The 20,766-nt window shown below is 42.1% G+C and overlaps 5 protein-coding genes and 1 non-coding gene across 6 annotated transcripts; 3 read left to right on the forward strand and 3 right to left on the reverse strand.

Annotated features, from left to right (window-relative positions):
- Nucleotides 1-499: 499 nt before the first annotated feature.
- On the reverse strand, nt 500-4,726 carry K450DRAFT_246599 (uncharacterized protein). Its single transcript, XM_051589938.1, has 9 exons — nt 4,600-4,726; nt 4,393-4,539; nt 4,108-4,317; nt 2,510-4,042; nt 1,770-2,445; nt 1,417-1,697; nt 1,288-1,339; nt 1,045-1,214; nt 500-973 (listed from the first exon to the last, which is right to left on the reverse strand). Exons 1-9 carry the CDS (start codon nt 4,702-4,704, stop codon nt 581-583), a joined length of 3,567 nt encoding a protein of 1,188 aa, XP_051443599.1. The 5' UTR covers nt 4,705-4,726; the 3' UTR covers nt 500-580.
- A 121-nt stretch (nt 4,727-4,847) lies between these two features.
- Nucleotides 4,848-5,940, forward strand: K450DRAFT_246609 (uncharacterized protein). Its single transcript, XM_051589939.1, has 4 exons — nt 4,848-4,932; nt 5,003-5,231; nt 5,368-5,564; nt 5,641-5,940. The coding sequence occupies exons 1-4, from the start codon at nt 4,870-4,872 to the stop codon at nt 5,647-5,649; spliced, it is 498 nt and encodes a 165-aa protein (XP_051443600.1). The 5' UTR covers nt 4,848-4,869; the 3' UTR covers nt 5,650-5,940.
- A 1,144-nt stretch (nt 5,941-7,084) lies between these two features.
- Nucleotides 7,085-8,173, forward strand: K450DRAFT_246614 (uncharacterized protein). Its single transcript, XM_051589940.1, has 6 exons — nt 7,085-7,212; nt 7,294-7,350; nt 7,421-7,454; nt 7,545-7,583; nt 7,649-7,960; nt 8,031-8,173. The coding sequence occupies exons 1-6, from the start codon at nt 7,165-7,167 to the stop codon at nt 8,114-8,116; spliced, it is 576 nt and encodes a 191-aa protein (XP_051443601.1). The 5' UTR covers nt 7,085-7,164; the 3' UTR covers nt 8,117-8,173.
- Nucleotides 8,174-8,190: 17 nt separating this feature from the next.
- K450DRAFT_246624 (uncharacterized protein) lies at nt 8,191-9,972 on the reverse strand. Its single transcript, XM_051589941.1, has 9 exons — nt 9,869-9,972; nt 9,624-9,770; nt 9,407-9,474; nt 9,266-9,339; nt 9,118-9,197; nt 8,974-9,044; nt 8,866-8,912; nt 8,704-8,798; nt 8,191-8,635 (listed from the first exon to the last, which is right to left on the reverse strand). The coding sequence occupies exons 1-9, from the start codon at nt 9,947-9,949 to the stop codon at nt 8,369-8,371; spliced, it is 930 nt and encodes a 309-aa protein (XP_051443602.1). The 5' UTR covers nt 9,950-9,972; the 3' UTR covers nt 8,191-8,368.
- Nucleotides 9,973-10,055: 83 nt separating this feature from the next.
- On the forward strand, nt 10,056-11,112 carry K450DRAFT_246629 (uncharacterized protein). The gene is made up of 5 exons (XM_051589942.1): nt 10,056-10,142; nt 10,201-10,297; nt 10,366-10,432; nt 10,504-10,591; nt 10,663-11,112. Exons 1-5 carry the CDS (start codon nt 10,101-10,103, stop codon nt 10,807-10,809), a joined length of 441 nt encoding a protein of 146 aa, XP_051443603.1. The 5' UTR covers nt 10,056-10,100; the 3' UTR covers nt 10,810-11,112.
- An 8,435-nt stretch (nt 11,113-19,547) lies between these two features.
- Nucleotides 19,548-19,629, reverse strand: K450DRAFT_t68. Its single transcript has one exon. It is a non-coding gene; the product is annotated as a tRNA-Ser (tRNA).
- Between the last annotated feature and the right edge of the window lie 1,137 nt (nt 19,630-20,766).

Here is a 20,766-nt window from a genome sequence, read left to right on the forward strand (position 1 = left end):
GGAAGATCCAGTATTCCTCGGGAGCAGCAAGCGCATGGAAGCACGAGCTTATATGCGCAGTTTTTCCGATATCAACAAATTGTCACACGGCCGTAGATTTTCATGTACAGTGCTTACTACAGAGCGGCTTTGCATTCATTGGGATATTAATCTTGCTTCAGCCCGTGCCTGTTATTACAGGGCAACCTATTTTTGAAACGATACCATAAAGTAGCCTTCGTTTGCGATGACAATGTGGTGCTGTCATTCCACTACAAGCCTGACCCACAGGCCATCAAAACACCAGAATAAGTAAAAATAAGAAGGATAGGTGGTCCGGGGAAATTGCCATAAGTGAAAAACGGGGGCAGGTGGGCGGCAAAACCAAAGTGGGCAATAGTAGGAATTCCGTACAATACAAGATCGCGGTATCGGCTACGCGCGGCACGGTCTTGCAGTGAGCCAACGCGGCCATGGATGATGAATATCGTTCATAAGATGGCAAGTGTCTAGGTACTCATTTCAGCGTAACGTATTAACATATTATTTATTGTGCCATGCAAATTTATTTTTTTTATACATTCTATGCGGAGTGATGCGTTTACGCTTTCTTGGCCCTTTTAAATTTGCCTTGTGCAGCCTTCTCTTCGTGTGCTACTCGTTTACCCTCCTTCCGGAAGAATTCCTTTCGTCTTTCTCCTTGCTTGACCTTGGTAACTTCCTCGATCGCGGCCAATTTCTTCATAAACTGTTCTCTCTTTTCAGTGTTCTTGATCTTACGCTTCCTAGTCTTCTCATTCTTGAGAGTGTGAATCTGTTGCATCAAAGTATAAATCTTCTTTTCTTCAGGCTCAAGAACAACAGCACGCTTGGCAAGATAGGATTGCTCCTTTTGCTTCTTCAAAACCTTGGGCTTGGATGCGAAAGGAAGATCGGCTTGAAGACTCTTGGAAATCTTCAAGGGGTTGAATCTTCGTTCCTTGCGTTCAATTGGCTAATTTTATCAACGTAGTTAGAATTTCAGAATAAGACTTGTGGAGGGGACGTTTAGGATAATAAACCAACCTTATATATAGAGTCGACCTTCTGTGGAGCGTGCTCATTGAGGTCCTTTCTGATTTGTCCAGTTAATCGCATACCTTCCCAATCAGTCTTGGATGAAAGTAGCAACGATGTTACTGGATTGTAGAACTTTCTGGGCTTGATAGGATACCAGGCACGAAGGAAAACAATATCTAGAGAAAAAATTACCCATTGAGTTAGACTACCGATGTGAACCCCCCAATGTATGTCAAGCTGATAACTTACCACTCATCAGAATCTTGTCTTCAAACGTAGCACGGAAAGCTCCTTCAGGTTTCTAAATACTCCATATGTTAATATTTTTGGTCCTAGCTTGTGAAAAAAAGAAAATGCTCACGCCGTGGCAACCCTTACCGGAAGATGTTTTTTAACTTGACCTCGAATACCAGAAACAGTGCGAATATTTGCACCTTCGAACTTGGCAACTTCCAGTGCGCTAGTGAACATATCTCTAATGAATGCCGTATTCTTGAAAACCTTGTAGGGGTAACCAGTCAATTTCAACTTCTTGACAATCTCAACAGAGTGATCGATGTCTAGAACAACACCAGTGGCGCTGATACGGAAGGCGCTTGTGCCGGTCTCGGAAACTCTTTGAACAGCACAGAAACCTGTGTTTGGCGTGTGAATGGGACCTAAAGGGAGCAATTCAGGAAATTAGTTGCTGCATTTATATCAAGTTATCGAAACATAGTTAGATGACTTACCAAAGAACGTTGCCAAACAATGCATGTGCTCTGGTGTATATTTCAGCATACGATTTCTTGTACCATCATTCAGTGAATATATAGGAATGGATTGGAAGCGGCGCCAGCCCATGGAGAAAATGAGAGGATCATTTGTCTTGAGAATCTTTCTGTGCCAACGATGACGCTTGATTCTGACTTGAACAAATCCGAACTGTTCTTCAGATGTCAGCAGACCACCAAGGAGAACTGGGTATCGAGCGTCGAAGTTTTCGACAAATTCACAAGGCATGTTCTTGATCAAAATTCGAACATAATATCCTGGTCGGAAACCTTCGACCATGGCTCTTGTTTGTGGGTCATCATCCTCGAATTCGGCTCTGTTCAACATGAGTTGCTGACTGATTTCTTCTTTCTTAGTTTCATAGAAATCCAACTTGGGACCGTCTTCGTCATCGTCATCGTACTCTGCATCGAACTTCTTCTTGAGTTCTGCTTTTCTTTTAGCAACAGCATCTCGTTCAGCTTGAATAGGATCCTTGACTTCAACAGGTTCAGTTTGCACAACCTCGCCGGTTTCCAAATCTTCAAAATCACCGAATTCTTCTTCATCATCACCATTCTCGCCGTTTTCTTCTCCTTCCTGGTTATCATCAAGGTTGCCAGTGATGAACCGATTTCGAATTGAATTGAGTACCTGGAAAGATATCAATCAGCGAATGAAAACATGAAAATAAAGTTTTTGAACACAGTGAACTTACTTGCTCGTCATCCCATTCATCTAGCACGACGTCTTCATAGCCTTCCTTGGTGCTATCGATGACTTCTTTGGGCTGTTCAGTTTCGTTCTTGCTATCGACTTTGAAAAAGTCATCATCGTCATCTTCTTCTTCATCATCCTCCTGGGCGTCACTATTTTTGCTGCCGGATTTTCTGTTTGGATCAACATCGCCACTTGCAATCTTTTCAGCAGGTACTGACAAGTCGTTGTAGATGAGAGACATCAAGTTGATGCGGCGGTTTGCGAAGAACATATTTTCGGCTCGGCCAGCCATATTGTCTTTCCAGGCAACTTCGCCATCCATTTCAATTTCATCGCTGGTATCGGCGTCGCTGAAAGCATCGTCGGATAGGTCTGGTACGGTGGGCTTTCGTCTACCATCAACAATCACCATGTCCTCCTCGGCATCATCGTCGCCAAGGTCACTATCACTGTCGGCAAATACAACATCCTGGTCTGTGTCCTTTACAAGGTCTTTGTCGCCTTTCTTAGGTATATTTCGAGTGTCATATTTGGACAGTGCTTCTCCTCGCTTTGGAACGTGATTATCTTCGTCATCGCTTTCTGCTTCGCTATCGATCATGTCGTCTTCTTCTTCTTCGTCTTCCTCGTCATCGTCCATCTCATCGTCCATCTCATCCTCATCACCGAAAATAGCTCGTCTGCGGACTCTTCCAGTGTCGTCTTCTTCAAGAGATTCATCAGGGACGGTGATATCGGTAGCACGAATAGGAGCGCTAGAGGAGAACACTTGGAAGTCAGATTCTTCAAGTTGAGATGCCAAGGTAGTTTTAGCATCCTGAAGAGACATGACCATCTTTTCACCAATGCCATGTTGAATTGGAAGTTGTTGCTCTTCTTCTTCACTTTCTTCGTCGCTTCCGTCTTCGCCTCCTCGGACACCGAGTGCTGATTTCTTTGTAAAGTTTCCAGGCACATTGATGTAAACGGCATCCTTGTCATACATGACACCTCCAACATCAGACATAGGAGCATAGATAAGCTTGGCCTTCTCGTCCAAGCGCTTTCTCTCTTTTTCTGGCAATGGGCAAGGATCAGGAAGGATGCTGACATCGTCAATGACATGATCTCCAGCTCCAGGAATGTGTACACGCATATGATTTTTGAGATTGGTGCCTCGCAAGTAACCATAAAGTGTAACGGATCTATCGCATTTAGGATTTTGATGAACAAGATCTGGGTCCGTCAAGTCTTCAACACGATCGGCCACCATGTAAGGATGTGTGTTGCGCCATACAAGTGGTCGGAATTTCATGACTGATATGAATCTTGAAAGGTTTTGAACTTCCATGTTGGGATATTTGCCATTGATCACACCAGAGAGGTAAAACAGCTTGGCTCCTTGGTAAATTTCAGTCCAGAAACGATGCTTCAGACGCTTTTTAGTAGTGCGCAATGTCTTGTTATTTTTGAACTTGTCCAAATGAGTAAGAACTCCCATAATCTTTGGGAAGCCGTGAGACTGCAAGATGTTCAAGAACTCGAACGTTTCCTATTTACTTGCTGTTAGCGTACGTTCGAATCATATCTGGTGTATAAAGCATAATATATACTCACCATTTCAAATCCAAAACTTGCGTCGATCATCAGCAATACCAGGTCAGCAATCTTGGCGATGTCAATCATGGAATTCATGTCGTTTGAACATTCCATAAAAGTCAAACGTCGCTTCTTTCCGCTAACAACGGTGATAGGTCCTTTGATTTCTGTCAAATTGTGCTTTGTGTATCTCTTAACAAGTGACTTTATAAGTGTTGTCTTTCCACTCTACAGATACAAGAGGTGAGGGTTAGTCTTCCGAACGGCTTGCATGTCTAAGTAAGCTATCAAGGATTTACTCACTCCAGGTGGTCCAACGACAGCAACTACAATTGGAGGAGCTTCGATGGGTGTTCTGTCGACTTGAGGAACATGAAGCTTCTTCTCTCCAATATCCATGTTTCTTCTGGCCGACTTTGCCGCTCTTCCAGCATTTTGGAATGTAAAAGCCTGCAATAAAAGTCAGAAGCACATTCACGGTCTAACATTCCATTCAGTCAATAATCATACCTTGGGATTATTCTTCTCCTGATTCTTGTTAGTCTTTGCCTTTTTCCTTTCGGCTTTCGTTCCTGCCTGTTTGGCATGATGGGCCTTCTGAGGTCTATCTTCCATTGTATTGAGCAGTAAGACTACGGCGAACTAGTAAAAAAAATGGGCTCTGAGAAAAAATTAAAATTTCGGTTGGAGATTCGTGACCGCTTTGTGGCTTGGGCCAAGGTACAAATTTTGCAGTTTCTAATTGATGTTGATACTTTCTCTAACAAACATCCGTTGAAAATGCCCCCAAAGGTCGATCCCTCTGAAATCAAAGTCATCACTTTGAGAGCCACTGGTGGCGAAGTACGTATTACCAGGTGCTTTGAAAATAATTGTTTTTCAATTGGTTTATTGACTTGTTCTTCGTGTTCAGGTTGGTGCTTCTAGCGCCCTCGCCCCCAAGATTGGTCCTCTTGGTCTTTCACCCAAGAAGGTCGGTGAAGACATTGCAAAGGGAACCGCAGACTGGAAGGGATTGCGCGTTACAGTTCAGCTGACCATCCAAAACCGTCAAGCTCAAGTTTCCGTTGTCCCTTCAGCATCTTCTTTGGTTATCCGTGCTCTCAAGGAACCCCCGCGTGATCGCAAGAAGGAGAAGAACAGTATGTGTTGTAGTAGATGGCCAAATGCGTTATCCGTTGTGATATATGGAATTGGACGCTACGCACGACTGTAATTGTTTCACCAGAGTGAAGGCAGGTATTGACCTATTTTTTTCTTTTTTGTTTCTTTTTCTAGTTAAGCACAGCGGCAACATTTCCCTTGACGATGTCATCGAAATCGCTCGCACTATGCGATACAAGTCTCTCGCCAGAGAGCTTAAGGGTACCGTCAAGGAAATCTTGGGTACTGCCTTCTCAGTTGGCTGCACTGTTGACGGACAGAACCCCAAGGATCTTGGCGATGCCATCGACGCTGGAGAAGTTGAGATTCCCGTAAGTATACAATTCGTCACTGCTGAAAGCATAATTTGGTTTGGTTTATAATTTCATTTTTATTTAAAAATTATAGGAGAAATAAACGTAAACGAACCCTGGAATTACGGGTAAACATCATTCATACAAACTGTAAAACTATGTGCTAAATAAATTCAATATGTTCTCTTGCCATTCATGAGCTCCTATTTATTTGCAAGAAATAACGGTCATAGTAGAATACAATACTATTAGTACTCCCTTTCTGTGTTCGCCAAGGTGTGTCTAGTGTCCACCACTACCTTGCACTGACCTGAATTCAATAAGTAAGCTAAGCTACAAATGATTGCAACAGAAAGTAGGAGTTCAACATTCGGATATGCGTTCGAACCATTGTGCTTGAAAGGTTTGAGGAGGACGAAAATAAACGAGAGGCATGGATAAATCCGAAGAATTGCCCTTTCAACAAAACGTGTTCGTATAGATTATACTTATTATGTCTTGTTCCATTCCGAGCTGCCCTCCTTACTCGAGCATGGCAGGCGTAGATGACATTGATGAGATTTTTACAGTTTGATATTATTCAGTGATAGCATATGAAAGTCTGGTAACGGCCTTCAGCAGACCATTAATTCTTCACGCTGGCTGCTGAATACCTAAACCCCCCCCCTCCCGTCGGGAACAGCTATGGTGCTTTATCAACCCAAGTTTAGCCATCATTGGAAATCAAACGCCATAATATGTTCCTCTTTTTGCTGTGGGTTAAGTTGCACGTTAAAGTACGTTGGTCGGGCGATTCATTGTAAACATCTATCGAATTCCCCTGGCACATTCTCAGAAATGAAGGACTGAAAGGGTCGATTAGTTGTCAACTATTCCGCGCGGTCCACAAAACTCTTTTGTCTAATTATACCGTTTGTTAAACCGTATAAAAAAAAAACTAAGGCCGGCCATGGCTGTGTGATACGATCACAAAGAGGCTAAGGCGCTTTAAAGACATTGTCCGAGGTCACCCTCAACAAACGGTCGCTTTCAACGTACGAACACCCTCAACGAAGGGAGACTTAATGCAACCCCTGTTAAGTAATCGGTGAAGGAGCTTCAGAAGCTCTTCCTGTATACTGGCAGTTCCGTCGATGGAACATTTTCACTTTGGCCAAATAGACGGATGTTTTTTTATTTGCCAAATGATAAATGCCAAGATAATCATCTCACTAAACTTTTACGGGATCCTGTTCTGTGTATATTGCACCGCCTTAAGCTGATAAGACGGCTGTGGAAGAGTCGCCGATGGGTGAGTCGGAAGTCAAAGACCTTGACTCCAAAACAACAGCGATCAATATTATGACGATGTTCCATGTAATCAAGTGAAATGTTTATCGTATCCTATGTGAAGCTCTACTCGTTTTTTTTAGCTCGGGTTATATGTTAAGACGAGCATGCTTTGTGAAAGCATGTACAAAAAAGAGCCAAGCGACAATAAGAGGCACGGACAATTTTTAAAAATGCTCTGCGGTTTGAGTATTTTTTGTTTGGGAAGCCAAATTCGTAAATACCCTCTCTTCTCAGTCGCTGATTTCGCATCTTTACACTTTTTTCTACCCGAAAAGACGCCTTTGATATGCAAACTATAAAATGTGTTGTTGTTGGTGACGGTGCTGTTGGAAAGGTATGTCTTGCTCAACTGCTTGATTCACCCACCATGTGGACCTTTCTATGCTTGTCAATTATTGACTTGGCATTGCTCTAGACGTGTCTGCTCATTTCTTACACAACCAACAAGTTTCCTTCCGAATATGTTCCTACAGTGAGTAGTAGTCCCATCCTGATTGATCATTATTCTCTTACTTGATGTCTAACTATCTGTATATTATCAGGTATTTGACAATTATGCTGTAACTGTGATGATCGGTATGTTTCCTTGTTCGTTACTTGTCATTGCCCCTTCCTCCTCCCCTTTTCTCCAACTAGCACATCGCTAAACCACCATTTTGTCTCTAGGAGAAGAACCATATACTTTAGGACTTTTTGATACTGCTGGTTAGTTAGCTTTTCATGCTATATTTCAGTTGAGGACTCCATGCATAATATGTATTGTAAAACAGGTCAGGAAGATTACGACCGTCTTCGACCTCTGTCGTATCCACAAACAGACGTTTTTCTTGTTTGCTTCAGCGTTACTTCACCAGCATCATTTGAGAACGTCAAAGAAAAGTGGTTCCCAGAAGTGCATCACCATTGCCCAGGCGTGCCTTGCTTGATTGTAGGAACACAGGTCGATTTGCGAGATGACCCAACCGTCTTGGAGAAGCTTAACCGACAGAAACAAAGACCCATTACCTTTGACGCCGGTGAGAGACTGGCACGAGAACTTGGTGCTGTTAAATATGTTGAATGCAGTGCGTTGACACAAAGAGGTACCTCCGATTCTTATCATGACATGATTTTGCGCAGTGGAAATTTCCTATAGTTCTAATACATTTCTAGGTCTTAAAAATGTTTTTGACGAAGCGATTGTAGCTGCACTGGAACCTCCTGTCAAGAAGAAGTCTAAAAAGTGCATTATGCTCTAGGGAACAATATATAAATTTCCACTATAGTAAAAATCACCTTTCTGGACTCTAGAACTTCCACTGCTTCATGCAACAATATTTCTAGTATTTTATCGTCTCCATCTTTATGTACTTTATTGATAATGCGTCATACCGTAACATGATTGCTCTTTCGTTCTCCTGCTTTTACAGAAGCGTCGTATCTCTCTTTTTTTTTGCTTTTTTTTTTGGTGCCGATCATCTTTTGTTTGTAGCCCAAATAATGGCAGGTTATTAAAGGAAATAAGCGTTGCCTGGTCGATTAGCGTGATAAGCGTCTCCTTGCACTTCATTTTCCAGAAATATTCGGTAGTCGCTATCTTCGACTTCAGTTTGATTCTCTTTGATGCTTAAAATGGCTGCCTTGTTTCCACAACGATAACAGTAGTTGGGTGCAGACCATAAGGTGACTAGCTTTCGATCTGGGAACGGGTAATTGAACCCTTCATCAACAAGTTGATGGCTTCGAACAATCAAGTCCACTTCGTTGTTGTGACAAAACTGAATCGCGAATGCCAGTCAGGACTCGAATCAAAACCGGTTAAAATAAGTGTTGTTAAAATACATACTGCGTTGGTTGGCATCGCCCCAAATAAATAGCCACCTCCACGAGGACTGACAGCCCAAGTCTCTACTTGTGCCTCTGGATCTGACCAGAGCAGATCTACGAGTTGAGAAAGTTAGATGCCTATATGACGTTGACTGCTTTATCATCAATGAACACAACTTACCGCACGGGCCACCTGTCTGTGGCAACTCCTGCATTCTAAAGAGAGTTCTTTGATACGATTATCAGCTAGGTGTGCATGAGGAAGGGCATGCTATTGGACATTACTCACCTAATAGAGTCAACGGAGGGAAGCTCGGGTGATAAACCACCATGCACACAGAATATTGAACCGTCAATTAGCTACAGACATAAGAATTGTCAGTGATCGAGCATCGCATTATAGTGAATGACATCGAACAAGTTTGACGCTTACCGCAGCTAATGGCAGATAGTCGAATACTGTGCAGCACCACTCCCATACTTTGGCATTTTGGTATTTTGTAAGGCATTCATCTACCATTCCATTCATGTTTAGTTAGGATCGTTTTCTTTGCCGTTCACTATATTGCCAAGATGCCTACCATAGAAACCATATACCCGAGTTACATTTCGACTTTCATGATTTCCTCTCGTCAACGTAATTCTATCTGGGTATCTAGATTGAAAGAGCGGATCAGAAACATATTCCAGCGTTTTCCACGGATGGACCTAAAATGACTGACCTAACTTTGAGCAATAGTAATAACGTCAGGGTTTCCAACGAATAGCGTCCACGATCTACAAAGTCGCCCTATTTGTCAAAACAGTAACGCCTCGGGGTTAGATGCTATCTTTTACAGAGAAGAACCTATTGATGTATCTTTCCGATAAACTCTTTCCTCTTTCTATTGGAATTTCTGTTCCGGTATCGGTACCTGAGTTGTGAAAATGGCCACTTACCATGAAGATATACGACGTTTCGGGTGCTGAACCGCCGACTTCAAACAATTTTAAAAGATCATAAAATTGACCGTGAATATCGCCACATATCGTAACTGGTGCTTGGACGGGAACGACAGTGGATTCTTCGGTAAGAATCTCCTTAAGCTAGAAGTAAGAGGGCAAATGGGTGAGCATTTGTCTTGCGTCATTCTGTGGGCTGTAGGGACGGATGATGCGAGAGAATGAGACATGTGTATTCTCACCTTGTTACAAAGCTGTCGCATGTCACTCTCCGGTAGATATTTGCATGTCTTGATTGTCTCGATGCATGCGTCGATATCCATATTGGAAGACGGTTGATATGCGAGTTGGGTTCAATATCCAAAAACTTGCAATATTGCGGTTTTACGACGCACGTGAACTCCGCTTGAGCATCTGTGTGCAAAGCAGAGCTGGGACCTCAGTTCTTCACCTTTGCAAAACGTCCACGAGCAAATGAGCATAGATATAAATTGCATAGCTGTCATAGGAAAACAGGTATGCTTGGTGCATGAATCGAGTCAATTCAATACCTCTTCCTAACTGATGTTGGCAGAACAATCCGCTGTACATCAAAAACTATAGTTCGTCACATCCAGATCTCAAATACCACTATATAGCCCACACTGCAATCGATGTCATAGAAGAGAGAGGTGAGCACTAGCTATGTAGTTTTTAACCTGTTTGATTTTTATTTACGCTGAACCATTTTCTCTGTTAGTCCTTAATAACCCAAAGTTGACTGACGCTTACTTGGGCCTCTTGTACGCGATGGAAGATTTGGCGGTGTAAGTCTCGGTAAACTGATACGATTATTGCGCTGGCACAACCTGACCTGATTCATTCATTTGTGCTTAAGATATGGCTTTATGACAAACACTCGAGTCAAAATTATCCTTGTCATTGCCGTCACAGACAATGTCGTAAAGGATGCCGATATTAAAGCAGTAAGTTGTGACAACCTTTCTCTTCCATCCAGACACTTTTCGAGTAGCACTCACCATAATCTTTGCAATAGATATTCACAAAGGTCCACTCAGCATATGTTTCGCATGTTTGCAATCCTTTCCATAACTTGGATCAAGACTTTGTCGCCAGTAAACGCTTCTCAAATGCTGTCGATCACATAGGACAGCAGAACAGCCGAGCAACAATAGACGTGTAACAAAACCATCTTGTTTATAATTGAACGAATACCTTTAGCTCTAAATCTATTTTCTATGAATTACAATTCATACACATTTTTTGTCAGGAAAAATTGATTCCTACTAGTGTGAATGTGAGAATTGGTTTGATCCGCGCTTCTGTAACTTTTATCCGTAAGACGACATATATGCCCAAGTAAGCCATCCTCTCCATAGATGCTCGCTGCTAAGATTGGGTGCAGCGACTGTGGTGGCTGTTTGGATAAGAAGTCATGTAAATCTATCGAAGAATTGTTGTTAGAATAAAGAATTTCAAACCAGAGTTAGACATGAATGTTTTGAACATTCTTACCGTTGAGGGAGGCAACTAGCCGTGCTGGTACACCTAGTCTCGCTAATAGCTGTAGTTGCACATTGGCTAGCATTATCGTGTCGTATACCTCTTCAAATGTTGCAGGTCGCAAAGTAATACCAAAAGGTCCGAACGAAGATGCCTGAGGAAAATTCAAAAATAAGCGTTTCGCATACTCCACTTCATTTCGACCATTGATAATATATACCTCTTTATCTTGCACAGCTTTGATTATGACCTCAACCCGTGATAGACATTGAACGGTATCTTGCTCTACTACTTCCTGCGTTACTCCTACTTTTAGTTTGCTCAGCGATATCGTTGCCCACTGAGCATCGACCAAACTCTCGCGGTAAATGTTGGGATTTTCTTGCTCAAATAATACTTTGGAAGCATCACTGTTGGCATCGAGAATGGAAACTGCAATAGTGCGATTAGTACATCTAGAGAGACCTTCGAGATCAATATGGCAATAACTCATACCCATCGAATACGAAGTGCTTAAGGAGGACTTCAAAGCCTTCTCCAGTGCTGGAGAGTCGACATAATATTGCTCTAGATGATGGTACACAAGCTCCAATGCTTTCTCGCAGTTTACGTTCATCTAATTTGTTGCGGTGAAACTGATGAGACAATTGCTCACACCGGCCCATGTCATCTTAATACAACTCACCTGAAGGCCAATAGCTTTAGACACAATGATAGCAACATCCTGTCGAATATCACCATCGTCATCCTAAAGTTGGTTCATTAGACGCGTGGTTAGTATATAAATAATGCGATAGATGTGCACAGTCTGGCTATTATCAAGTACCTGTAGCAGTTCAATAATGGACATATGGGTCGCTATTATTTCGTTCGTCAAATCTTCAGACTTAATTTCTTGTACATTATTGAAAATGTAGGGCGCAATAAATGATAACGACATAACTGTGGCCTCTCGCAATGGCAGAGTCTGTTCGATGTTAGCATGCTCTTCTTTGTGGTACACTGTCTGTCACAACATTCTCAAGCTACACGTACCACGTTGGAATTGCTGTACTTTGCAAAGGTCGTTGACCAAGTCTTGACGAACTGCAAGTGGGAGCTGGATCGTTGCTGAGTTTGCAAAATCTACAATGAAGGTTAGATCTGGAGCACAGCCAAAAGATTTCAATATGAAACAAGACAACATACTTGCGCCAGCAACGCACCCATCAAAGGCAGGATAGCCTCCTGGGTTGACTGGTTTTTAGAAGAATCCATTTGATGTACAAGTCTGAACCACAGATCCGTGATAGTGAAAGGCAATGAACCGTCCTCCAAATACGGGGTCGTTGAATCAATTTGTGTGAGTAAGAGAACAGCATTTCTGAAGCAATCCAGATGAGATTCTTCTTCGTATATCATGCTGGAAAGCTTTCGACGCAATCCATTACGATCAACTCTTTAGGGGAGAACGTAAATATTAGTCCAGTGGCAATAAGAAAGTAATTCTGTCCAACTTCTGACATACCTCTTATTTACAGAACCCTCTAATAACCTTTTGATGATTTCAATGACGCTGAGCCGAACTTCGTATATATCAACACTTAGTAGCTGTACAAGCAAATCCTCATAATCTGATAGATCTTGGTTAAAATCTTTGAGGAATAAAGTAGCCAATATTTCTGCTTGCTTTTGACGCAACAGATATTGTCCAACCAAACTGGGATCTAGAACATGACTGTTGGGTGTATCTAACAGTTGGTGCTTGCAGTAACTGGCTACGTATGTTCTGAGTTCAGACAAGTTATCAGCGCATACAGAGTTAAATTCTTTTGGTAGACCAAAATCGATTAGCAATGTGATACACAACAATCAATAAGTTCATCCAGTTTTTCACTCACCTTCAATACCATCCTTGCTGTCTGTTTTAAAGATATCACACACGATGAAGAATTCTAAAATGATATCAAGCAAAAGTGCTACAGTGATAGGACATTCATTGAGAACGATCAGCTCTTGAAGCTTGGACACGAGGACCTCGGGAACTTGTCGCACAAAGCTTGTCCAAAGCTCTATGGAATCGCGCTTGTGTAAATGACCTCTCAACAAGTATTGACATTGCAAAAGTTTTCCGTGTAGCTCGTTTTGGTTTGCTGCATTGCATGATTTCAAAGTCTCGATTACAGTGCTAACAATGCTGTCAGACGAGATCAAAGGAACCAATGCGCGAGCGGCCATTTCTCTAGTCTGTATTCAACAATTAGCTTCACTACACCACACAACACATTGAATTATGAAGAAGGACAAACCTTATAAATTGAGCTACGAGAGCATGACGTGGCAAGTGGTATGATAGCTGACAAACTCTCTCTTTGTGCATCGCTATCCACGGTGGATGGTTGGAGCCGTGACAGAAGAGTGAGAATGGGATACAAACCGGGGTGAACGCGAGTTGTCTATTTCATGATAAAGGTTATTAACATTTCTGCGCAGATCTCCACCATATCAATTAGTACTCACTTCTCCAGATTCGACAAGCTGTCGTACGGCTTCTCTCAGCTGTTCAATGAGATACGGCCTCAACTGGGGATAACGAGTGAAAAATTCTGTCGCTGTCAACAGGTTGATGACACTATGTTCATCTTTGGTTTTCTTAACACCCAGAGTTCTCTGAAGCAGAGTAGAGAAAAGCATAACCGAACAATTGCGAATGGCCCAACTGGGATAAAGATTAAACAAGTTAATGAGACTCAAGCCGAATGCCATAACGTGGTGTTTGCCACATTAAATTATATATAATAGCTTTACCTTGGCGATGAGAATCCGCCAATAGCAAGATGGAAGCCGTCTTCAGCGAAAACGATAGCTTCCTGACCGAGTTTGGAGTCCATAAATATCACTCTCATGATATTGTAAGCATGAACCTGAGGAGTATCGACCGTTTGATTTGCATCTTCGCTAACAACCACAGAAGCAATTTCAATGAGCTTTCTCATGGTCAGATGAAGCATTGATTTTCTACTGGATGTTTCACTGCTGATGATTGCCATAATGCAGAGAGGGAGACCAGCACTTCTTCTTGTGACCGAAATGCTGCTGGCAGTGATACTATCGATGTTTTCCTAGAGTTATGAACGTAGCTTAGCCTATGCATTGTAATTAAAGATAAACTATCTTCTCGGTTGCTTACCTCGAGCCAACTGAGAGGAACCTTAGACAAGCTGGTATCGGTTGACTTCAACAGTCTGGAACACAATGATACATATGCAGGATACACAGCTGAAAATGCACCTCTGTGTCGAATGCACATCAAAAGTGTACGCAGTAAATTGCCGCATTTCAACAAGTAATCGTTGCTGATCAAAGGCTATTGGATTTTGGACTGAATCAACATATGAATGCACTTGTTGAGTATTGCAATACCAAATATTACCTCTCCAGCTCCATTAGCAGTGGTTGGAACTCTTGTGATGATTGCCTCTAATAAAGTACTGGGTATAGCATGTTAACAATCCACGAAAGGCAGGGTACATGATGCTTATTGACTTTTACTTCGAGTTCAATAAACATCATCGGGATCCTTTCGCTTACCTTGCTTCCTTGATAGCTCTCCAGCAGGAACTCAAGATCACCTGATGCTTCGGGCTGTTGGTATCATTCTCTCCATCCTGGTTATCATCCAGAATATCGTCGATTGTCTCTCCGATTTCTTGGAATGAAGCTGGCATGTTACCTTCAGGTGAAGGGTTAGACAAAACGCCCAAGACTACATCCGATATATCGCAGGAAAGGGAGATGATCTTTTCGTGGATATTTTTCCACGCTGAACTGTTGTCGCCTTGACCAATTTCGTCATACTCCAACTCTTGAAAGAGATACCTTTAAACCACGTCAATATTCCTTGATCAAAAGGATGACGAATATCTATATACTCAATTCGTAGCCCACCTTAAAGCCAACAATGTTCCATGCATGGGATACTCTTCCGCAGAGAGCAAGATGTTCTCTTTAGCGACGTTCAGCTGTCTTTCTATCAAATGAGTAAGCTTCCATGCAAATCGTACTGTAGAGTGTCATTAGATGTCAAGTTAAGTAATCAACGGATTGTTTGATTCGATGACTTACAACTGCTTGGCATAGTTTGATCAACGCTTTCATTTTGCGAGAGGCCATTTTGCTCTTCTTCTACCTCAAGATCCATGTCGGCGGCCATGATGTACGTTCTAAAGAGCAATCGAAGCACCATCGCACCGCTGTCACTTTCTCCAGCCCTCTTGCTTCGCACCTTTTCCAAGCCCCACCACATCAAACGCTGAACATCAGCCTGATTTTCATATCCAGGCAATGGAGATGGGAACTCCATAAGAATGTTGAAAGATAACATCCTGTTTTGGTCATAAGGATCCATCAATACACCGACTAAAGCTTTGGTATTTTGTTCCGTTGCTATCAAGATGGGAAAAGGGAAGACTGGTTTGCCCAAAAATCCTTCAGGCGTTGGGACCTCAATGATACCAAATACCTTGATCAAGGAGGTGATGACTCTCAAGGCGCTGAAGGAACGCTGAAACGAGCTTCCTGGATACAAAGATGCGAAACAGAGATCAATGAGCCTCTGTAGAAATCCTTTCGAGAACTCGATGTGTGACTTGAGAGTCTCCATTTCTTGAGAAGCGATTTGCCGTTTGTCCATTGGGGTCCCTTCGTCTTCAGCGTACTTTTGGACTGAAAGTTGCTTTCGATATTGAGCAAACAAATTTCCTCTCAACTTGGTGAAAAATTTGGTGATTTCAGAATATAGTGTTTGTCTGAATTCTGGTGAGGTGGAGTTTAGATTGAGTGGGAGGAACTCTTCTAAAAGCTGGCACTCGATTTTAGTAATGTAAGATCCAGACTTCTTCGACTCGCAAATCAAGCCAAGAACGTCAGCGCGCACTTGGATGTCAGCATGGTCCATAGCGCTCCTCAACAAGGGAAGGGCTATGGCATTTGAGCCGGTTTGGTAATCTGGTTATAACATCATATTAGGTTCTATTTCTAGGATTGCACACAGCATTCGTTCGCATTACCTTCTGTATAGTTTGCAGCATCGATTATATCCAGCTTTCTACCAACCCGAATCACAGATATGAATGCATTCAGTTTGTACTGACTGTATTCTTTGCCGACATATTCCATAAACATGTTGTCATCTTGCAATATGGCCATGATACGCCAAAGCCCAGAAGAGTAGAATTCCAGAAGCGGGGTTAGGACAAGTTGACCGACATTTCGCCTCAAAACATCTGATGAGGTTGATAGTGCGCAAAGAACAGGAGACAACCATAAGTTCATCCAATCACGAACTTCCTTCTATATTGTTGAGATGCGTTTAGAAAAAGTCTTAGAAAGCCCTTCGAACTAGAAAGTACGCAACCACTTACATTCTCAGGTCCTTCCACCTTGCCTCCTTTTTGAGTTTTGTTCTTACGATACTGTGGCACGGTCTCCACCAACCGTTTTTCTAAGAACTGATCAAGAAGAGCGGCAACTCGTGGCTGTATCACCATGTTGTCCATAGCTTGTAAGCTACGCCATATGAAATCGGGTTGATGTTGCAAAAAGTTCTCTGTCGGTAGACTAGGAAGCAGCAATGAGAGCAAGGCGTACTTGACCTTTCGATGCCAATCCATAACCAGGAGTTGTGCAAGTAGACTTTGAATAAACGATTGATATTGCTCTTCGTCGGACTCGACTTCGGAGTGCAACTTCAGTACTTCAAGCAAAAGCTCGAACATAGATTTCACCTAAACGTTACAATTATTAGTCTGTCATGATAGAGGCAAAATATTCTGATCACCCAAAATAAAACTTGCCTTGTGCTGTACTGCGTCGACAGGATCATCCCAGTGGCTCCAGACATACATGACCAACATCTCTCTCACTTTTTCCGTCACGACTGATTTGATGGCATCCCCGGCAGAATTGGATGAATCCTTTTTCAGTAAGTTTTTGATTCGCTGGAGCCATGACGTTATACCATCAAAAGCGATGACTTTACACTGTGGCTCTAATTTGGAATTAGCACAGAAAACGGACAACGCTTGGAAACAGATCTGTAACAGACTCAATGGTGAAGTCTGATCATCGTAAACCTCTTCATTCCTGCAATGTACAAAGTTAAGAAATGATCTGAATGAAAGGATTGAAAAGACGTTTACACCTACCAGCACTGCTTTGTATCGATTTTCTCACTGATGTGGATAGGCATCAATGATGCTTGCAAACTCGTATTGGACACCATCCCACGTATAATCATGAGCATAGGGCTTTCAGGTGAATTCCATCCTTGGGTACTCCTTAGGCTTGCAGGAAAGTTAAGATTGAATTTTTGCGTATATTCTATGGCAATTTCTGACGGCTGTTGATTTCCTTCCAAGAACCAAGCAGTCAGCAAGTCTAACACCACAGTTGAATCTCCCAACGTATTTACAGCAGCTACGATGACCATTCCAGCAACCTGTAGACAATCGATGTTGTATTTGTCTCCGGAACCGAAGATGTCTAAGACGGACTGTAACAGATCGTGCACCAAATCACTGTCCTGTTGTAAAACTGCGGCAAGCTCTGGGTTCTCATCTGATCCTGCCTTGGTCAACACAGCAAGTATAGATTTCAGCACGTATTGAACGTCACTCAACACTGCATCACTTGATCTGCCGTGTGGCCATTGCCCATCGTCCATAATTGTATCCTCTTGGTTGGCTGTATCGTGCTGGTGATATCCTTGAAGTTTCTGGATAGGCGAGAGCAGAAATCGCAAGGTTGCGTTGAAATTATTCTCGATAGCCTTAATGCCTAGCTCGTATTCAAGTGCGCTAGTGACGGTGAGAGCCTTATGGCTAACAGGCAATTGTTCGTACATGGCGCTATTGTTCAAAAATTCCTGATATGTTGCAAGGAAGCCGCTATTGTCCACAGCCTCATCACAGATTTTGATCAAAGGCATAAGGTATCGTCTTGAAAGACCTTCCATCGACAGAAAATATGCCTGACATACCACTGGTTGCAATATGTTCTCTAGCTGATCTCGGAGTTGTTGATCCCACTTATCCTTGCTAGAAAGCTCGGTTTCTGGTCAGTCGAAAGAGGATCGGCCGAGTAAATTTTAAGACAGAGAAGAATGGATGGCATAGTTAGTAGCTGTATTATCTGAGATAGCAAGCAGCTGCTCAGTTGTCTCTGTTTACCTAATTTACGAAGAATCGCCACTTGTTGATCCCATGATAGATCTGGCTGGGTCAAAAGTTTTGACAGCTGATTCAACTGTGGGTTGAGTTCTACATTCTCGACACTCTCGATCCATTCCTTCAGAATGGGGATCGGCTCCTTTCGAGGCACCTTGGATCTTGGAGCCTTCATGCAGGAATTGTAGGCTTCGACTGTTACGATGATTCCGAATTAAAAAAAAAAAAATTGGCGCTTCTTCAATTCCATAGATGAAACCATGGCCATAACTGACAGTCATTACCCAGAAATCAATGAAGACCACTTTTCATTACACCGTTTCCACACAACAACGGCCATTTTTACTTGATGCAGTCATCCATTCCTAAATATTAGCATTCGTAAGCTCCTCTTAATAGTCTCCACAACCACATGTTCATCAATATTACTAGCACAACTGCCTAAGTGGCAGAATTGTTAAGTCTCGCGAATTGTTTTGCCATGCCTCTTGCAAACGCTACATAACGTACCTGGACATTGTGTCCTATCATATTGTGCGTGGCTCTAAATTTAATGGTGATATGAAATACGGCATTGATACTGTATGACAGTCTAATCATTAGTGAGAGCTAAACTCATTAAAAGCTCAAAATTGCATAAATGTGTTCTTTGATACAACTAAAAAAACAAAGCAAAACCGGTCTTTCTTTAATTATTGTTCCTGTGATATAAACCGTTTTCTTTGCTTTATATGTTGTCAATGTATATCTGAATCCTCGCTGTGAGTATAGACTTTTATCTTATTTCCTTCTATACTATTCCATTTCATTTGGTCTACAGTTTGATTAAGCAAACGATCAAATACACTTATTGACGCGAATAATATTCTCTCCGCAAAATATCTTCCATTTAATTAATTCCCTGATCCATCGTGAAAACAGAAAAACAAGTGAGAAGTTCATAACAGAAAGGAAATAGCAGATGAAATCATCCATCTTATTGGTACTTGCATTGAACTAATACCTTTGTCTGCCTGTTAGCTTTGATTTATCTCCATTTCTCCCAAATAAACAGGCTAAATATAAAGAAAAATTAAAATGACCGAAACACAAGTTACAGGAAGTACTGAAGCGATTAAACTTTCAAAAAAGTTGAAATTGCCACAACACTCTGGCAGAATGGACAAACCGTATCGAGATCGGAGATCGAAATCTTTTCACCCAATCAAAAAATCGACAACGGCAGGATTCGAACCTGCGCGCCCAAAGGGCACCGGCTTAGCAGGCCGGCGCGTTAACCACTCCGCCACGTTGTCATTTTCTGAAATCGGAATTTTGAAAAACTACATGATCAGCAAATTTATGAACATAATCATCGACAAGCTCAATATCCAGTAGTGGAAGTATTCATACTTCCAACATGCTTTCATGCTCGATTTCAGTTAATAACTATCAAAAAACACGGCCATAGTTAAATGGAGGTGATATCCTAGAAAACAATCTTCAGAATGGGTGAAGCTGTGCTTGTCCTCCGATGCAAAAGTCAGCTGTAGACAAACACGCGGAGTTCGCCTGCATCACTGCCTACATTGTATGCGGCTATAAACTTTAAGTAAGAAATGCTCATGTACGTATTGTTTTTCTTTAATATCAGGCTACTTTTGCGGGTGCCTAGGCCGTTAACACATCGTGTTGCCCATCATCTACATATTAGTACGATGGTTGGTATGCTCGTGTATCATACTTTCTTGCCCGTCAGCTTTTCTTGATGGGAACAAGTCAACACTAATTATCTCAATGGGGTTTTTTCTGCGTCTTTCTTTTTGAAGCAGTTATAATGTTCGGCCTCCATCTTCAACTAGAGCAATCATACTGCAGTATGCCAGATTTGAGTTTACAAAATTAAAGTAATCGCTCGTAAATCTAGTATGGTAAATGTTGTTGTGTACCAACTAAGGTTAACGGAACCTTGCTTCCAACCGCAAGCGTAAAGCGGTCGATAAGAACTATTCCCAGTAAGTGCACATCCGTTTTGCCCAATTTGTTACACCAATGTCATTTTCTAGGGGTGTATTTGTACCACAGTCTTTTCAGGTTCTCCATGCCCTTCTTCCCTAAAATGATTGCTATGACCGCACTGCCGTGATAGACGCTTGTTATTTCTCTAACCATCTGGCATCTTGCCACATGGCTCTCAAGAGTGGCTTTGGGACCTCACCATCACAACTCTGCTCCAAGTTCTTCGATCCAAGCGTCTTTTATTTGACATGATAGTCTTAAACATATTAAAAAAAACTAGCCTATACAAGCGAAATGACCAGCAATCACTGATCAGATCTCACTGCAAACTCTTTTCGCGTGATGACTAGTTGATCTTGTGGGGTCACCATTCTGTGTGAGTTATGCACCATATGTTTCTTCTAATTATGTCATATCTGTGTTTAACCAGGTGA

Source organism: Umbelopsis ramanniana (genome assembly GCF_025399195.1).
Source record: "Umbelopsis ramanniana AG unplaced genomic scaffold K450scaffold_37, whole genome shotgun sequence".
NCBI classification, from domain to species: domain Eukaryota; kingdom Fungi; phylum Mucoromycota; class Umbelopsidomycetes; order Umbelopsidales; family Umbelopsidaceae; genus Umbelopsis; species Umbelopsis ramanniana.

Coding starts and splice junctions, on each gene's coding strand:
- K450DRAFT_246599 (XM_051589938.1), bottom strand. CDS start 4,704: ATGGAAGATAGACCTCAGAAGGCCCATCATGCCAAACAGGCAGGAACG. Junction 4,043..4,107: donor CAAGTTTTGGATTTGAAATG/GTGAGTATATAT, acceptor GCAAGTAAATAG/GAAACGTTCGAGTTCTTGAA. Junction 1,698..1,769: donor TTGTTTGGCAACGTTCTTTG/GTAAGTCATCTA, acceptor TGCTCCCTTTAG/GTCCCATTCACACGCCAAAC.
- K450DRAFT_246609 (XM_051589939.1), top strand. CDS start 4,870: ATGCCCCCAAAGGTCGATCCCTCTGAAATCAAAGTCATCACTTTGAGA. Junction 4,933..5,002: donor TGAGAGCCACTGGTGGCGAA/GTACGTATTACC, acceptor CTTCGTGTTCAG/GTTGGTGCTTCTAGCGCCCT. Junction 5,232..5,367: donor TCGCAAGAAGGAGAAGAACA/GTATGTGTTGTA, acceptor TTCTTTTTCTAG/TTAAGCACAGCGGCAACATT.
- K450DRAFT_246614 (XM_051589940.1), top strand. CDS start 7,165: ATGCAAACTATAAAATGTGTTGTTGTTGGTGACGGTGCTGTTGGAAAG. Junction 7,213..7,293: donor GTGACGGTGCTGTTGGAAAG/GTATGTCTTGCT, acceptor GCATTGCTCTAG/ACGTGTCTGCTCATTTCTTA. Junction 7,961..8,030: donor CAGTGCGTTGACACAAAGAG/GTACCTCCGATT, acceptor ATACATTTCTAG/GTCTTAAAAATGTTTTTGAC.
- K450DRAFT_246624 (XM_051589941.1), bottom strand. CDS start 9,949: ATGGATATCGACGCATGCATCGAGACAATCAAGACATGCAAATATCTA. Junction 9,771..9,868: donor TGCGACAGCTTTGTAACAAG/GTGAGAATACAC, acceptor TCTTACTTCTAG/CTTAAGGAGATTCTTACCGA. Junction 9,340..9,406: donor TTACTATTGCTCAAAGTTAG/GTCAGTCATTTT, acceptor CTTTCAATCTAG/ATACCCAGATAGAATTACGT.
- K450DRAFT_246629 (XM_051589942.1), top strand. CDS start 10,101: ATGAGCATAGATATAAATTGCATAGCTGTCATAGGAAAACAG. Junction 10,298..10,365: donor CGATGTCATAGAAGAGAGAG/GTGAGCACTAGC, acceptor TTTCTCTGTTAG/TCCTTAATAACCCAAAGTTG. Junction 10,592..10,662: donor AGGATGCCGATATTAAAGCA/GTAAGTTGTGAC, acceptor TCTTTGCAATAG/ATATTCACAAAGGTCCACTC.